Source organism: Arachis duranensis, chromosome 1 (genome assembly GCF_000817695.3).
Source record: "Arachis duranensis cultivar V14167 chromosome 1, aradu.V14167.gnm2.J7QH, whole genome shotgun sequence".
Taxonomy (NCBI): domain Eukaryota; kingdom Viridiplantae; phylum Streptophyta; class Magnoliopsida; order Fabales; family Fabaceae; genus Arachis; species Arachis duranensis.
Genome location: NC_029772.3, coordinates 2974001 through 2991263, shown reverse-complemented (window position 1 = coordinate 2991263; position 17263 = coordinate 2974001). Strand labels below are relative to the sequence as shown.

General features: G+C 34.4%; 3 protein-coding genes across 3 annotated transcripts; 1 reads left to right on the top strand and 2 right to left on the bottom strand.

Moving 5' to 3' along the window:
* Nucleotides 1-4197: 4197 nt before the first annotated feature.
* LOC107466501 (stilbene synthase 3) lies at nt 4198-5997 on the bottom strand. Its single transcript, XM_016085505.3, has 2 exons — nt 5721-5997; nt 4198-5401 (listed from the first exon to the last, which is right to left on the bottom strand). The coding sequence occupies exons 1-2, from the start codon at nt 5896-5898 to the stop codon at nt 4680-4682; spliced, it is 900 nt and encodes a 299-aa protein (XP_015940991.2). The 5' UTR covers nt 5899-5997; the 3' UTR covers nt 4198-4679.
* Nucleotides 5998-8768: 2771 nt separating this feature from the next.
* On the bottom strand, nt 8769-11879 carry LOC107466582 (pentatricopeptide repeat-containing protein At4g33990-like). The gene is made up of 2 exons (XM_052259959.1): nt 11833-11879; nt 8769-11735 (listed from the first exon to the last, which is right to left on the bottom strand). The coding sequence occupies exon 2, from the start codon at nt 11680-11682 to the stop codon at nt 9211-9213; it is 2472 nt and encodes an 823-aa protein (XP_052115919.1). The 5' UTR covers nt 11683-11735; nt 11833-11879; the 3' UTR covers nt 8769-9210.
* Nucleotides 11880-13012: 1133 nt separating this feature from the next.
* LOC107466676 (inosine triphosphate pyrophosphatase) lies at nt 13013-16869 on the top strand. The gene is made up of 8 exons (XM_016085704.3): nt 13013-13321; nt 13416-13480; nt 13606-13669; nt 13759-13768; nt 15416-15447; nt 15552-15664; nt 15858-15934; nt 16274-16869. Exons 1-8 carry the CDS (start codon nt 13201-13203, stop codon nt 16389-16391), a joined length of 600 nt encoding a protein of 199 aa, XP_015941190.1. The 5' UTR covers nt 13013-13200; the 3' UTR covers nt 16392-16869.
* Nucleotides 16870-17263: the final 394 nt, after the last annotated feature.

The window sequence follows — 17263 nt, the reverse complement described above, 5'->3', positions numbered from 1 at the left end:
ATCTTTACCAAATAGTAAAGCAAAGGGTGTCTGATTTTTCAAATTAGGAGTGGGCAACCTATCTATTATATGAACAGCTTGTCCAACTGCAAAGCTTCAAAAAGGTTTTTGGTAAACAAGATTGAAACATTAGAGCTCTTGTAACATTAAGAATGTGTTGATATTTTTTCTTAACAATTCCATTTTATCATAGGGTGTCAACACAAAATGTTTAGTGCAATATGCCTTGTGAATTATAATATGAAGTAAGCTCAAACTCAAAGCCCATTATCGGATCCAATAACTTCAATTTGAGTTTGAAATTGGGTTTTTACATATGCAACAAAGTTTTGAACCAAATTACTTGCCTCTGATTTCAGTTTCATGAAATAAACCCAAACAAATCTGGTTTTATTATCTACTGTTGTTAAAAAATATTTAAAACTTTGTAATGAGATCACCATATGGTATGCACCAAATTAAAACTGTTCAAACTCTTAGATTCACTGAGTGGAAAAAGAAGTCTCTTTTGTTTGGCAATAAGAATCCTCTGTAGGTGAGGTAGGAGTCCATGCTTGTGATAACAAGTATCCACAAGATGTTTAGCTTTGTGGCAATAAGAACAAGTTTTGGAGCTGTGTTTTCCTCCTCTGTCAACTCGACCTCCTCGTATTCCTCGTCCTCTGCCTCTGGGGACACTACTGCCACTACTGGCAAAATTATGCACTCAGTTTGCCAAAGCTGTAAAGTTTCTTGCCTCTAGGTCTAGTCCATTAAGTGATCTTTCTTGTTGAGTGAGTAAAGAAAAAGTTTCATTGATGATTGGGACAGATTTCATCAATATTATTTGGGATCTAACATTTCCAAACTCTATATTCAACCCCCTCAAAAATTTTACTGCATATATTTTATTCTAGTCTCTCATATTTTCTAATCCCCAGTCACACCCTTGCACCTTGGACCCCTTTTTTTTTTTAATTTGGTGTTTACCTGGTTTAACACTATCAATATCTTCCCATATTGCCTTCAATTTTGTGATACAATTCCTTTTTCTTGCTTCATACAATTCCTCTTCCAATTCAGCAATTCCAAGGATCGCCATGATAGTACCTGTGCCTTAAATCAAGCCATAAATCCATATCAATTTCATTCCAAGAAACACTTTGTTCAATTTTACTACTCAGTTGACAGATTCAGCTAAGACACCACATATGAGTTACATTTATCCCAAGCTTTGTATTCGGGATCATTTTTATCCGGTTTTAGAATTGTTCCATCAATGAATCCTAATTTGTTCTTTGATTTTAATGCTAACTTCATGGACTTTGACCAAGAATTATAATTTCGAGTATTCAAGACAATCGACACAACAGAAACTCTAGGATTCTCACCTGAGTGTAGATAGTAGACACTCGACGGATCTACATGTATATTCATATTGGATCTTGTTGCATTCGACTGTAGATTTGAAAGCCAATTTAGTAAGCGAGCTAAGTTCTGAAGCTCATCAGCCGAGAACTCTTGATTTTGATTTGGATCTCGATTCATTTCTAATTCTAGATCGGAAGCTTTTTCCATTGTTGCTGATTCACAACACTGCAGGCGTCAACGTCTGTCACTCCTCTCGCATTCTATTGATTTACCACTCTCATCGCACCAATGGCACCATGATGAAACTGTGGTCTAGATCGAGTTTTGGAAAGAAAAGAGGGAGAGAAACTCCGACTGAATGAAAGAAGAGCACATTCTCATCAATCGGGCTAGTTACCAATTAGGATATCAGCCAACTACTGTCATCTACAGTCAATTATTACTTTAAAACTCATTTCACTCTCCTTCTCACACTAAAAAAAGAACAACTGAAGTTCTCATCCTTCCCTTTTTTCTCTCACGGCTTCTTCCCCATCAGCAACACTCCGCGTGGCTGCCTCTGCTACCACACTACAATCGATTCTCTACTGTCGCTGTTTGCTGCCTCGTCGAAAGTCTATGCTGTCCACCATGACTCATCTGCGTCATCTGTCACTTCATGCCAGAAGAACATCGCTGCAGTGGCCTACTTCAAAGCGTTGTTGTTAGCAATTGTCGTTGTCTTGGTTTTTTTTTTTTTATCAGTTGGGGGGAGGGGGGTGCCAAAAGGCCCAAAAGAAACAAAACTAAGGAATAATCTTAGGAAACACTACTCTTCTACTATCAGCCAGAATATGAGGAAGAAGCACAAAGGGCACTTCATCGAAGCAAGTGAGCCCTGTTTGATGGTCTTGGCCATGCTTTGCAAGAGAATCTGCACTAAAATTAGCTTCTCTATAGATATGCTTGATTGTTATTGTCTGAATCTTCACTAGCAGCTCTTGAATAGAACGAATTAGGGAGGTATTTGTGTGAACTGTGAAAAGGGAGGTATTTGTGTGAACTGTGAAGTTCAATCGAGTTCTTCTGGATTAGGGAGAGCGCTACCTTTTTTTTTTGTTTTTTGGTCAGTAAATTGGACAACCTCCAATCTACACAACACACCCATAAACTCCTCACACATTTACCAAATTTTCTCTTCAATTGCAATCTCTAGGATTTGAACCTTAGACCTTTGAGGTGGGGAGAAGGAGATATGCCATGTGAGTTAAGGCTCATTGGCGGGAGAGCGCTACCCTTGAATCAGATTCCACATTCAGCTTGTTGATTCCCAACTCCACAGCCATTTTAATTCCAATATATATGGCCCAAAGCTCAGCCATCGTTAAGGTACAGGTTCCAATATTCATACTGAAGCCCACAAGCATTCTACCCCTGAAGTTCCTTAACAACCCGCCACATGCTCCCCTGCTTCCTGGTTGAAGAACTGATCCATCCACATTAAGTTTGATCCATCCTTCTTCCGGTGGTTCCCAACCTACTTGTTCCTCCTTGTGTAAGCTTAGAAGCTTATTACTTTTCGCTGTTAGATTAAGAACCAGATCATAATTCTCTGCTAGAGCTTTGATCATTTGTAAAGCTTGATTGCTCTGTGTGTTCTCTCTGAAAATAAGTTCATTCCTGCACTTCCATGCTGTATTGCAGGTTGGTATGAAGGTAATGGGCTATAGCCTATAGGTTCCCATTTTGATTTGGCGAGACTTTTTCCAAGTTTGTCTTTATATTTGTGAATGTTTTTTTTTTTTAATGTTTTGGATGTTTTTTTTAGGTTTTGGATGTTTTATTTTAAAATAATTTTGGATTTTTCTTTTTTAATGTTTCTAAATATTTTTTTATTAGTTTTTTTTGTTCTTTTTCAATAATTTTAAACGTTAAAAAAACGACGTTTCTTTTGTTAGGATTTAGATATTTGTTTTTGTTAAATTTTGAATTCTTTTAATGATTTTAGATTATTTTTATTAGATTTTGAATTTTTTTATTATAAAATTAACTAGTTTATTAAAAAGCTGGCTAAAGAAGTATCAGTTACCTAGATTTTTTCTATTCTCATATATGATAGAAAAACAGAAATGAACAAATCAATTAGAATTCTAAATATGGCTTCCTATTTATATCTACAAAAGATAATTAATAATTAATAAATACAAAATAAAATAATTTTAAATTGATTTAGACTAATTTTCTATTACCTCCTTATCATTTTGAATATACATAACCTTATTCTGCCTTCTTGTGTTATTTTATAAAAAGAAGTAAATGAATTGTTAATATGCTTGCTAGAGATGCTTCTTATTAAAAGTGCAGATTACGATCCAAATCAGGTCATTGCATCATTAGTCTCTCTAAATTGAATTACGAAATAATATTCATATTTTATAAAATAAAAAAAAAATTGTATATATTTCTTTTCATATGCTAGTCTCATTGCCCGTCTTTGCCTCTTTATCATTAGTGTCGTTGCCACCAACTCCACCATAACCACTGGCAGCAACAAGAAGCTAAGAAAGTGTGGAGGAAGTGGTAGCGGCATTGCGAATTAAGATGACATGAATATTCTTTTTATAATAAAATTAATTTTATTATATTCAACCTTGTATAATAACATATTAAAAATTAGACAAGAAAGTAACATTATTATATAGTTATATGGGATACGACACAGTAATATAAAAATTACAAACATAATACTATCAAACCTTGCACTATTGTACCTAATTCTTTTTAGTTTATCTTAAATGGAACCTCATATGAAGGTGTTTGTAGTTGTCCTAAAATGAAAATGCAACCCAAATATTAGTATGTGTCATATTGCTCAATCGAAAAGAATTTGATTTATTTTTTACTAACAATTACAAACTTTGAAATTAAATCTTCACATAAAGAAATGACTTTAGACATTTTTGTATAAGTTTTCACTCATCTAATAATATATAGGCCAATCAGGACCTTATTTTGGAACAAAATAAAATTATTAAAAAATAACAAAATCGCATATATGGAGGGATATTTAATTAAGTGTATCATATGGCTATGCTGCGGAGAACAACAGTTTCAATAGTGAGACCAGGACCAAAGCCAAAAAGTACGCCCCAATCAAGTCCTTCACCAGTAGTTTTAAGTCCTTCTTCAAGGGATTTCTTCCTCATTAAATCCATGATGAAGAATACACATGCACTTGACATGTTACCATAATTGCTAAGCACATCTCTAGTAGCCTTCATCTTCTCTGGTTTTAAGTTCACTTTCTGTTCAACCTGATCCAAAATTGCACGTCCACCAGGGTGTGCAATCTAAAATATTGAGTTATAATCAGATATACCCAATGGATCAAAAGCTTTACTGAGCGCATCATTGATGTTTTGTGAAATAATATCAGGAACACTCTTATTAAGATAGAATGTAAGCCCAACTTCACGAAGGAGACCACCGATGGCTCCATGGCTGTTAGGGACAAGCTTTTGATCAGTCGAAACAATTTCAAAGATAGGCTTCTCAACCTCTGGCACAGGATCAGAACCAATGATAATCGCAGCAGCTCCATCAGCAAACAAGGCTTGCCCTACAAGACTATCCATGTCTGTCTCACTAGGACCACGGAAAGTGACAGCGGTATTCTCAGAACAAACGATAAGAACACGAGCATCCTTGTTGTTTTCAGCCAAGTCCTTAGCCAAACGAAGGACAGTGCCACCAGCGAAGCAGCCTTGGTGGTACATCATGTACCTCTTGACGGATGGGTCAAGCCCTAAGAGTACGATGAGTTCATAATCAACGCCAGGCAATGCAACGCCGCTGGTGGTGCAGAAGATCAAATGTGTGATCTTAGACATTGGCTGACCCCATTCTTTGATGGCCTTGGTTGCAGCCTCTTTTCCAACCCTTGGTACCTCCCTGATCATCATGTCTTCCCTTGCATCCAACGACGGTGCTTTGTATGCGCACATGTTAGGATTCTCTTTCAGTATCTCTTCTGTTAAGTACATATGTCTGTTCTTGATTTGTGTTCTCTCACCTGAAATAATAATGTGTAATTCACATCCATCATTACTTTTGATGAAGTTTAAAAAATGATATATATATAGCAATAATATTACTCTCGAGTTATATTTATAATGACTTGAATTTTTAATAAGTACCATTTTAATATATAGTTTATCAAAATTTGTAATTATAAAAGTAATATTATTAAGTAGTTATTATTAGTAATATTAAACAGTGAATATGATATGTTGTATAAACATTTTGCGTTTTAATTAATATAAAAGTAAAACAATAAATTTTTTCTTGATAAATATTAAATAAAACAAAACTAAAACAATAAAAATACGTACAAATGCGCTGAAACTTCTTCTTGAGATCAGTCATGTGTTCACTGTTAGTTACTCTAAAATAATAATCAGCATATGTACTCTGATCAATACAATTCGGTGGATTTGCTGTGCCTATCGCCAATACAGTTGCAGGGCCTTCTGCCCTTTGAACTTTGCGGATCTCACTCACAGACACCATCTTTTCCTAGCTGTGTTTTTTGGTATAGCAAAGCTTAGCTATGTTCTTTGGGATAGCAAAGCTTATTAGCTATGTTCTTTGGTATTTTGGTGAAGACTTAGGCAGGGGGAGGGGGGATATTTATACTCATGAGAGTAGGGGCATATGTGGAATTAAATGGACAAATTGAAACATATGTAGGAAACGTACTCAACTCAAAGTATAATAAACTACTCGTAATAATGTTCCTGGATTCAAGCGATCAGCTGATGTATTCTGACTTCTTGGTTGTTTTATTGTGTTACTTTGACTTTGATTGTTCATGAATATATATATATTCGTGTAGTTTTAGTATTAATTCATGATATTATTATTATGGATGGCGGCTCAGATATTCTGACTTCTTAGTGATTTATGTATCTATGTTTTGTGCTTGCCCAGAATATAGAATTTGTTATTTGTTTGTTCATCGTAGAATATAGTATTTGTTATTTTAATGTGTTTTATTTTTATTTGTTTGCGAAAATTTTCCTTTCTTTTAATTTGATCGTTCTAATGCATCGAATCATACTATAGCAACTTTTAGCAAGTTAATTATCTCAGAATTGTGTTATTAGGAAAAGATAATATTTTATATGTGACGGCTGTTTGAAATTTTGAACAGGATCAATTTTATAGTGTGTCTAATTTTCGTTTAATTTTTTATAATAAATTTTAAATATTTAAAAATTATTTATTTTTTTAATTTTTAAATTAAATATTAATTTTTAACTTTCTTTTTGATAAATTAAATACTATTTTTTAAACACTATAATAATTACCTTGGATAGAGGTAGCTGGGCATCACGTGCTTCATTAGTACCATTTGTGCATGTCATGTTGAAATCTCTTCGAAGCAAAAATGTTCGTGTGTTATTGATTAATTAACTAGTGGTACTTATTGTATATTTATGATCTTATCTTTTTTAATAAATTTCATTATTCAAAGTGAACATGTAGTTTGACTGGGGGTGTGAGGAGGTTGGTGGATGACAATGGAGTCTACCACCATATGAGTATGTTCTTAATTAATTAGTCATCATGCTTGACCAAATTAAACAATAACATAATTAACTATTTTATTTTATATTTATTATTAGGTAGATACTTTATAATAAAGTATAAATTAAGGGGGAAAAAAAGCAGTACAAGAAGAGTAAAGAATCAGACTTGGTGAAAATAGAGAATTTTGAAAAAAAGAGGGATTTTAGAAATATAAGTTAAATTAAATCTAACAGAGTGTTAGTTTGTTAAAAAATTGAAAAGTGAGTTTATAAAAATTAATGTAATTAATTTATTAAAATTAAAGACTAATTAAAAATTGATAACTTCTCGTCTAAATAACATTTTTCTAATAAAACAATGCTTTTAAACAATAATATTGCAATAATACATTTGTTTAAGATATTCCAGTAGTGTCCATATGAGCATGCATGCAATAATACATCGCCTCTAGTGTGTATGTGAGAGGGATAGGTCGTAAGTCTTCATTGGCAACAATATAAATATTATGTTGCTCTTTTCTTAATATATAATAATATAATATACCCACTTGTTAAGAATTATTACAGATAAATGAATAAAACCATAATTGAATAAAAAAATAACCAGACCAATAAAACACATCCTACAACAGAAATATTAGACATTTAACCAATTAGTTAAACTAAAGTCAAACAAAAGTTGGATTCTTAATTGATGTCTGGGTTAAGGATCAATTACAGAAAAATTTACGGTGATTGGATTAAATTGTAATGCTGCAACGGTTGAAGAGGCGTGCGAAATTCTAGGATGTAAGGAGATAAAATTACCGATTAAATATTTGGAGACACCAATGAGAACAAATCTAAAACGTGTAGTAACTTGTCATCGAATGATTAAAAAATTAGAGGAGAGACTAAAAAAATGGAAAGACAAATTTTTACTCAAAAGCTGAAAAATGCTAAAAAAAGATTGAGCAAGTGTGGCCTTATTCCACAGGTATTGGTGAACTGCGTATTGTGATGAGTTAAAGGAAAAAACAGTTCATCGTGTATTTTTTGCATGCGACTTGGTCTAGAAAATTTGGGGGGCAATATAATATCCGTTTAGATAGGTTTGTAAGTAATTTTTTTTAACTTTTAATATAATTATTTATTATTTAAGTTTTTTTATAAAAGAAGATTAATTAAATTGTTACTCAGTAAACTGAACCATAGTTAAACTTCTACATGTGACAAGTATCACTTATTGATTTGCAGGTCAATTTTGCTACCGGAGATGTGGCCTTTTTTTTAACAAACACGTAAATATAATGTGGCTGGCTGGGCCATTTTAACTGCTATGTGTTGATTACAATTCTTTTTCAAAGTATATCCATCTGGTTGCTTTAATGTTAAATTTATGTAAGGCCAAAATGGTACCTATGTGAAAGGTGTACAGAAAACACCGGGATCACACACAAACCTCAGTGTTGCAGCCACCACTTGACCGCACTACCATCACCCTTGGACAACGACAATAAACTCCACTGTTCCCTTGCCACTGAACCATTGGCCCCTTGTGCACAATCGTCCCATTAAAAAAAATCTTGACAAATATTCAATTAACAACATTAAGGGCAACCCGGTGCACAAGCGTCCCGCGTTTAACGCAGGGTCCGGGAAAGGGCCGCAACCAAGGTTGTAATGTACGCAGCCTAACCTGATAATTATATCAGTGGCTGTTTCCACGGCTTGAACCCGTGACCTTGAGGTCACGTGGAGACAACTCATCCGCTGCTCCGAGGCATTGTCTACATTAAAAGCATTACAAAAATTTGAAGTATAAAGAGTTTCTGCATGCTTTTATTTCCAAGATAACTGATGGAAAAATCCCATTAAGAATTCGAAGGCACAAAAAGGTTAGCATGGAATCATAGATAATAGGTGTGTGAATGTACATATTTGAATTGCAAAGTTCAGAGTTACCAATCTTGCAAAAGAAGAGCACTGATGTCCGATACCTATACCAGTTACACCATGGCCAACATCAAGTTCATCACTTTGACTATAAGCCTCAAGATCCGTCTAAATATTTAATATAAATCCATGAAGAAAATGCCCAACCAAAAGTGTAAGATACGTATATATCTATGTTAAAATTTCTTGCCATCCAACACAAAACCATCTTAGAAAATAAGGCTTAACACCACAGTTTCAATTCTCCTCTTTCAATCCCAAACGACCATACTCTTAAATCAAAATTTTGTCATATCTTTCTAATCAATGTCTTCATTTAAGATCAACCTTCTCAAGCTCCCAAAATTTAGCAATACTACCAGTAATCACCACATGAGCAAATCCCACATTTGAAGTGATGGAAGCGATTTGAATCCCTCATAATAATGTCCCTCTCAGTAATTCTGGATATGAACTTAGCTGCATTATGACAATCACCGCAAACACGCAAGTTCTTGAATATCCTAATGGGACTTCTTGGTGAGGTGCTGATAATACCAAACGCCATTGCCAATCTCTCGCTATGACTCATCAAAATCTGCTCTTTTTCGTCATCCTCAACATCTTGCAGGACAAAACTGTAGTCCGGAACATAACCAAGGTTCTTCATTTTGGCAGTCAAAACCCTTAATTCCTCGTATATCTCAGTGCATTTAGGATGGGTTTGGTTTCCAGTGTAGAAGACTTCAACTATATTGCCCACTACAACAGAGCTCCATCCCGGAGTCTTCCTCAGACCACGATCTCTGGCCAATGATCTTACTTTAGTCACTCCTTCCCATTTGCCGATGTTTGCATACATATTTGATAGCAAAACATAATAGCCAACATTTTCAGAATCAACTTCCAACAAACGACTTGAAGCAAAGGTACCCAAATCTACATTTCCATGTATTCTACAAGCACTAAGAAGAGCCCCCCAGATCGACGCATCAGGCTGTATGGGCATGTTGCTCACTAAATTATACGCCTTCTCCAAATACCCAGCACGTCCAAGCAAATCAACCATGCAACCATAATGTCTCAAATTTGGCTTGATTCCATACTCTTTCTGCATCAAATCAAAGCAGCGCTCGCCCTCATTCACTAAACCAGAATGACTACATGCCGACAACAACGATACGAATGTGATATGATCTGGCTCTACCCCTTCAGCTAGCATATCCTTGAAAAGTTGGAGTGCTACTTCTCCATCTCCGTGAATCCCAAGAGACGATATTATAGCATTCCAAGGAACTGAAGTTTCCCGTGGAATTTCATTGAATAATGATATTCCATCAACTAACCTCCCACATTTTCCATACATGTCAATTAGGCTGGTAGCCACAAAGATATCCTTGTAGAGACAGTTCTTAATTAACCTTCCATGAATTTTCATTCCTTGTTGCAAAGCTCCAACATGTGAATATGCTGGGAGAATGCTCACCCATGTCCCTTGGTTGGGGATTATCTTTGTACACTCTTCCATCATGTTGAAAGCATCAACTGCCTCACTTGCAAGACCATTCTGTGTGTAACCTGTGATCAAAGTGTTCCATGAAATTATATCTTTAACAGGTAGTTGTTCAAAAACCGTTCGAGCACAATCCATAGCACCCAATTTTGCATACATATTCACAAGTGCATTTCCAATCACAACATCCTTTTCAAGCCATTCATGCCTAATAATGAATCCATGAATTGAACTGCTTATCCTTCGATCACTTAACTGACCAAAGATTGAAGCCAAACTCACAATTGTCAACAAGTCAGGCTGAATTCCTACAAACTGCATCTCTTTAAACAACCTGAATGCAGTAGCTGCATCATCATTCTGCTCGTATGCAGCAATTATGGAATTCCAAGATACCAGATCCCTAATTTTCATGTGATCGAAAACCTTCTGCGCATCCCCAAGCCTCCCAAACTTAGAATACACATTTATCAAAGCATTTGATACAAACACGTCCATGTCCAAACCATGCTTTATCACATACAAATGAATCAACATCCCACTAAAAATATCACCCGACTGCGCACAAACAGGAAGCACGCTCGATACAGTAACGGGATCCATCTTCAGCCCCTCACTTCTCATCCTATTCAAGACGTCCAATGCCTCAGCAGCATTTCCATTCTGACAAAACGCAGAAATCATTGCATTCCAAGTACCCACATCTCGATCAGGCATTTCATCAAACACCTCGTATGCAATATCCAAAGCACCAAACCGCGAATACAAATTGATCAATGAGGCAGCAACAAATACATCCCGTTCAAAACCCAACTTCACAACGTAGCAATGTATCTTCTTGCCATCAATTAGACTCACACAGGCTTTCAACACAGGCGGGAAGGTATAAAAATCAGGCCTCAAACCAGATACTAACAAGAATTCATTGAAACAGCTCAATGCCTCGTGGCGCCGGCAGCTGCGAACATAAGCAGCCACCATTGAGTTCCAGGCAAAGAGATTCTTTTTCTGAAGGTGGTTGAAAGTGGAGCGAGAGAATGTGATGTCTCCAAGAGAAGCATACAAATTAACCAGCTTTGTTGACAAAACAACATCTTGAGCTTTTCCCAACACAACGAGAAGAGTGTGAAGCCGCTTAGCGATGTTGATGTCCCTGCAAACTCGGATTAGAACGTCGAAATCGAAATCGAAACCGGAAGTGGAAGTGTCAACTTTGATGTTCTTGTGGAAGTGTAGAGGAGTTGCAGGGGCATGATGAACCCATCTCTGCAATGGCAGAACCCTGGAAACGAGGTTGAGTTTACAAATGGGGACAAATTTGAGAACTGAAAGCATATAGAGGAGTGAAGAGTGGCATGAGATGAGGGAACCAAAGTGCCAAATCTTCACTTAATGGAGAATTAACAGAGTATCAAAGGAGAGTTAGAGACTATTAAAATTGAGATTAGGAAAATTATTAGGTAAAACACAATTTTGATTTGGAACCATAATCAAATTTTAAGTGTTATTAGTATGAGATGAGGCGAAGATACGTTGATGCAGCAATTGGTATACAATTAAGTAAAGAAAAATGTTTAGGGTGTCCGCGTCAAAAAATCTAGTTAATAATTGAAAAAAGAATTATTTAAAAGGAATACTTAAAAATTAAGAGCAATAAAGATGGGAAATTATTTTTGACATTGGGTAGGGAAGGGTGTTTGATCATAAGTTGTTAGGGTATTAATTTTAACGATGATTGAAGGTGTATATTAAAATTAGTCACTAAAATTAAAAATTAATATAAAATATATATTAAAAATAAATTTAATATTATATATATTTATACACAAATATATAATAATTAATTTTTTATATATACATAATATTTTTTTATGTGTAAATTATTGTTTGCGTGTGTGCTCATTACACACATGTTTGATCAACATAAAAAAATTAACTCAATAAAGATATTTAAAAATTTATCCAAAATTAATTTATAATTTGAAAATTAAAATTAAAAAATTAAGATTTAAAATGACCAGATAATAAAATGATCAATTAATAGGATGTTATTTTGTTAATGATGGTGAATAAAATTGTGCTGTTGAAATAAATAAGAAAAGGGTCAACACTTATATTGATTTTTAAGTTTTTTTAATCAAATACTTTGATTTTTAACAAATTTTTATTTTTCTAGAAATTTCTAAGACGAAGTTGATTTTTTTGTAAAGAAAATTAATTTATGTTCAGTTAATATATTTGTTATAAATGATAAAGAGATCAAATTGAGTAATTCTTAAAGAATTCATTAGGGACCAATTTAAATATACACTTAAAAAATTCAAATGATAATTTGAAAGAAAAAGTAGGAATTACTTTGTTCAAATAATTGGGCAATGTTAATCCACTTTAAAAAAAAAATAAAGTACAATACTTTTTAAATTTTAAAACCAAAATTTTAAATATTAAATTCTAAATTTTAAATCCTAAATTATGAATTTTAATCCTTAAACTTTAATTTTAAATTCTAATATCTGAATTTGAGTCATTAATATAAAATATAATAAATAAAAAATTAAAATTTATTTAATTAATAAAGAATATAATATTTTCTTTATAACTGTTTATTAGTTGAAATTGATTTTTTTTAAAAAAAAAAAAAAAGAAAAACCCCTAGTTTGAGTGCGGTTGCCACTTCTCTTTGTTTTCATAACTGATGCAAAGCATTGCTTGCAGCTGCAGGCACCACCATAGCCACTCCCAATTCCGAAGGAGTCAAGTACTCCACTCTACTTTACTACTGGTGTGTGGTTCGCTTTCTACCTTCTAAACCAGAAGCAAAATCAAATCTGGAAGAAGATTTGGTTTCGCGAAATGGCTTCTGGATTGGTACTTTCACGTCCTGTTACTTTTGTGACCGGCAATGCCAAAAAGCTTGATGAAGTTCGTGCCATCTTGGGCCAGTCAATTCCATTTCAGTCCCTCAAACTTGATTGTAACACTTCACTCTTCCCTCTAATTTCGTTTAACTTATCCCTTTCTTCTGTTTGTTTTATGTTTTTATTCTTACAAGGGTTTTGTTTTTGCAGTGCCAGAGTTGCAAGGAGAACCTGAAGATATCTCCAAAGAGAAGGCTCGTTTGGCTGCTGTTCAGGTATCCACTCACAATCTGGATTTCACTGATTCCATTATGTGTGTGATTTTAGGGTGGATTTTTTCTTTTTTTTCCCCTTAATTTTTTAACCTTTCTGATGGTTTAGTTTTCTAATTTATGTAAAGGTTAATGGACCTGTGTTGGTTGAAGACACTTGCCTTTGTTTCAATGCCTTGAAAGGTCTTCCAGGTTGGAATAATTTTCTTGTTTTACATGATTCTAAGTTGGGAGTATTCAACCTGACACTGATTTTGTTTGAATGTTTTAATTTTTTACAGGGCCTTACATGTAAGTTCTATTTCACTTTTTATCATCATCTTAAGGTACTCTCCTTTTGGGTTCATAAAAAGTGTTGTTAATTTTTATATTTGTTCTATGAGACCAATACCTTGATACTGTGAAAATAAATGAATAAGGAAAAAGGACAATTTGTCAAAATTGGTTGAAAATCGGTAGTAGATTGATGAATGAAAGCAAAACATTTAGGAATGGCTTCTCCTCTATGTAAGGATAGCTTGTGAATGAGCACTGTGCCACTGTGTCAGATTGTTCATATCAAAATTTAAACCCAGTATTATTTCTTGATCATAACTCTGTGATGGTAGTACTAGACTGCTGGTTCTTTGTCTTGGTAGGGGAAATCACTATATGCTACCAATATCTGTTTGATTCACCATTTGCATATGATTCATTTGTTCTGGTAGTATTATGACCATATACGTCATCCAAATGGTTAAGTACATACTCAAAGTGGATCTATTGTGTACATTAAAGTTGGAACTTCTAATTGACGCAGCCTTATTTGCAGTGTTCCAATTGTACGACAGCACAATGATTATCTTTTGTTTCCCACCTCCACTCGACTTTCTGAAATTTGATTTCCTCTTCTTCCCTTTTTCTAAATCAGCCAAATTCCACCCTGTCTTCTTCCTTCCGATGATAAGTGATCTTTCTCATATGTTTTTTGATAGACTTGTTCCAGTGGAGCTACTGAATCCTTTTGAACAAGGGTTGAATCAAGAGTGCTATGCTTTATTATTCACAATGTGTTGTAGAAATGCATTTTCACTGCAACGACAAACCAATCTTCCTACTAACTCGGGTTGGTTACAATTTACATGGATTTTAGTTTGGGTTTGGGCTTGAAATTGTATTATAAATTCATGGTCTCTTTCTATCCTTGATCATTCTTAACAGTGTCCAATATGTCGGTTTCAGACTCCACCTAGGGAATGCATAGCTAATCCAATCCTTTCCACAATTTTGACATTTCTAATCATATTTATCCCAGTTTCTCTTCCCATCCATTGTGACTGTCTGTGCGCATGATTAGAATTCTGCAGTCCAACATTCTTTGATTTTAATTCAATAGAAGTTTACCGAATAGCTTAGGCAGGAAAAGCTGTTAACAACATTTACAGATCAATAGAAAGGGGGTGGAAGAGTCGGTTAGGGCCTATTTGGGTAAAAAGAATTTAAGCGCTTGTGTGTAAAGAACTAAACTTAATTTGTGAATGAGTTCTTGTGTTTGAATATGCAGCGACAGCCACTTCTTTTTAGCATTTTAAATACTTCTTAAGAGGCTAAATATTCTACTTCTCAAAAATCACTAAAAAGAGCTTTTGGGAGGGTTAAGATGTATAATCGAACAGGGAAAAATGTTAGAAATGTGAATTTTAACTTATAACAACTGTTGAATGTATAGCTAGCTGAACGACTTAAGTCTTAGACTTAGTCAATACAGAAACTAGTTTTTGATCACTAAGAAGTTGGATTATATTATATATTATTCATATGTGGATCTACGACGACCCCACCTAGGGGCATAAGGCTTTGTTGTTGTTGTTGTTGTTGTTGTTGTACTATTCATACATGGATCTACCTGAGGTTATATGCAATCTTGTCATAGTCTAATGAGTTTGATAAATCATGCAGCAAATGGTTTTTGCAGAAGATTGGTCACCAAGGTTGTCCCTAAGCTGACTTGTTTTGAATTAACTTTCACTTCTTTGAGTACCTTTCTTCAGGATATCTCAGAATCTGATCTACTCATTTCCAACTTATTTTCCAGGTCTCAACAATTTGTTGAGGGCATATGATGATAAATCAGCTTATGCCTTATGTGTATTTTCCTTTGCGATTGGCCCGAATAGCGAACCTATCACATTTGCTGGAAAAACTCCGGTATCGCTCTGAAATCTCATATGCTGTTTCTGTCTACCATATATTATACACATTTTCTTTGAATTGACTGTCGTGTTAGTAAACAAACACGAATCTAATTATTTTTTGAAGTTGCAAAAGCGAATAAATTCAGTTACGGAGTTCCCATGCGTAACTTGATGTTTTGCTAACTCGTGTTTTGCTGTCATGATAGGGGAAGATTGTTCTTCCAAGAGGACCCACTGATTTTGGATGGGATCCAATTTTTCAACCTGATGGCTATGAGCAAACGTAATTCGATCTATTCTCTTGTTTTTAATTCATTTTTATAACAAAAGTAGAGCTAGAAATTTCTCTGAGGAAGCGTGTGGTTTGTGAAAAGTTTTCAAATTTTTAGGAATCTTACATTGCCGATACAGGGTTTTTGTGTAAAATTCCCAGAAATGTAAAAACGTTGTTCTAACCACCCGCTCCCTGAGGGTATTGGGGAAGAGGGATGACAGGCAAGGAAGAGACCCTAAACTCGAATGAGATATGCAAAAGATAACCGCTAACTGTGTTCAAATTCTCCTTTTTTTGTCATGCTTCTTTGTTACAAAATGCTAATCTATTAAAATTTATCCCTTGTAGGTATGCAGAGATGCCCAAGGAGGAGAAGAATAAAATTTCCCACCGCTTCAGATCTCTTGAACTAGTGAAGTCATATTTTGCGGAAGCTGGATATGCATTTCAGATCAATAATGTCTGACAGCTTTTGTTGCCATTGAGGTTAGATTATAGGTTGCAAGAACTTTATGAAATTTGGTTCAGTTTTTGGCTAGTTGCCATTTCTTTGTTAGACTTGAATATGGAAAATGAAATTTGAGTTCAACAATATTAGAATCAACGATCGCTGAAATTGACAGCAAAGTTGGATTTCTAGCAATATGGAAATCATTTGAACATATTAAAAGGTAGCTTTCTATGTCATTTATCTTAAAAGAAAAAAATTCTAAAACTTTAGTGTAAATTAGGCACATTGTATAATATTAAAAAACTTATGTGGCCTTGTACTATCAAGTTTTATCCCTTTTGGTCATGTATTACACAAACCACACACTACAGTGCACATCCCAGCAGTGCCGGGGTGTGGCTGCTTCAAGAGGCAATGTGTAAGGCCACAAATGTCAGTGGAGAAACAGATTTATGCGTTGCAGAGATTCAAACATTGGAGCGGATTTGACATATGCACATTGTTAGCTTACTAGGTTCTTTTACAAACTATGAGACCACTGTTTTTGGAACTCTAGATGAAGTTCTTCATGGGAAGATAATGGACATTTCAACGTTGTTTTTGTTGCGTGTGCGGGTGAGAGAGACCAAATTAAGTCGAGTGAAAAATTAAATAATCAAATTAAGTCATGAAGTTAAATTTAATGGACTATTTTAGATCAACTGAAATTTATTAGACCAAACTGAATCACATGTTAAATTTAAAGGATTATGTTAAGTATTTAATTTCTGAAGCACTTAAACAAAAGAGACATCAACATAAACATGAATATCTATATTAGGTCTACAGAATTAGAAAAATTATTGAAAAAAAATCTGTGAAAATCACAAACACATCCTCATTTTGAT

Bases quoted from the DNA above. Each gene is read 5' to 3' on its own strand.
- LOC107466501 (XM_016085505.3), bottom strand. From the start codon at position 5,898: ATGGTGTCTGTGAGTGAGATCCGCAAAGTTCAAAGGGCAGAAGGCCCT. The intron at 5,402-5,720 runs GTACGTATTTTT...TTATTATTTCAG, and splicing joins GAAGAAGTTTCAGCGCATTT to GTGAGAGAACACAAATCAAG.
- LOC107466676 (XM_016085704.3), top strand. From the start codon at position 13,201: ATGGCTTCTGGATTGGTACTTTCACGTCCTGTTACTTTTGTGACCGGC. The intron at 13,322-13,415 runs GTAACACTTCAC...TTGTTTTTGCAG, and splicing joins TCAGTCCCTCAAACTTGATT to TGCCAGAGTTGCAAGGAGAA. The intron at 15,665-15,857 runs GTATCGCTCTGA...CTGTCATGATAG, and splicing joins CATTTGCTGGAAAAACTCCG to GGGAAGATTGTTCTTCCAAG.
- LOC107466582 (XM_052259959.1), bottom strand. From the start codon at position 11,682: ATGCTTTCAGTTCTCAAATTTGTCCCCATTTGTAAACTCAACCTCGTT.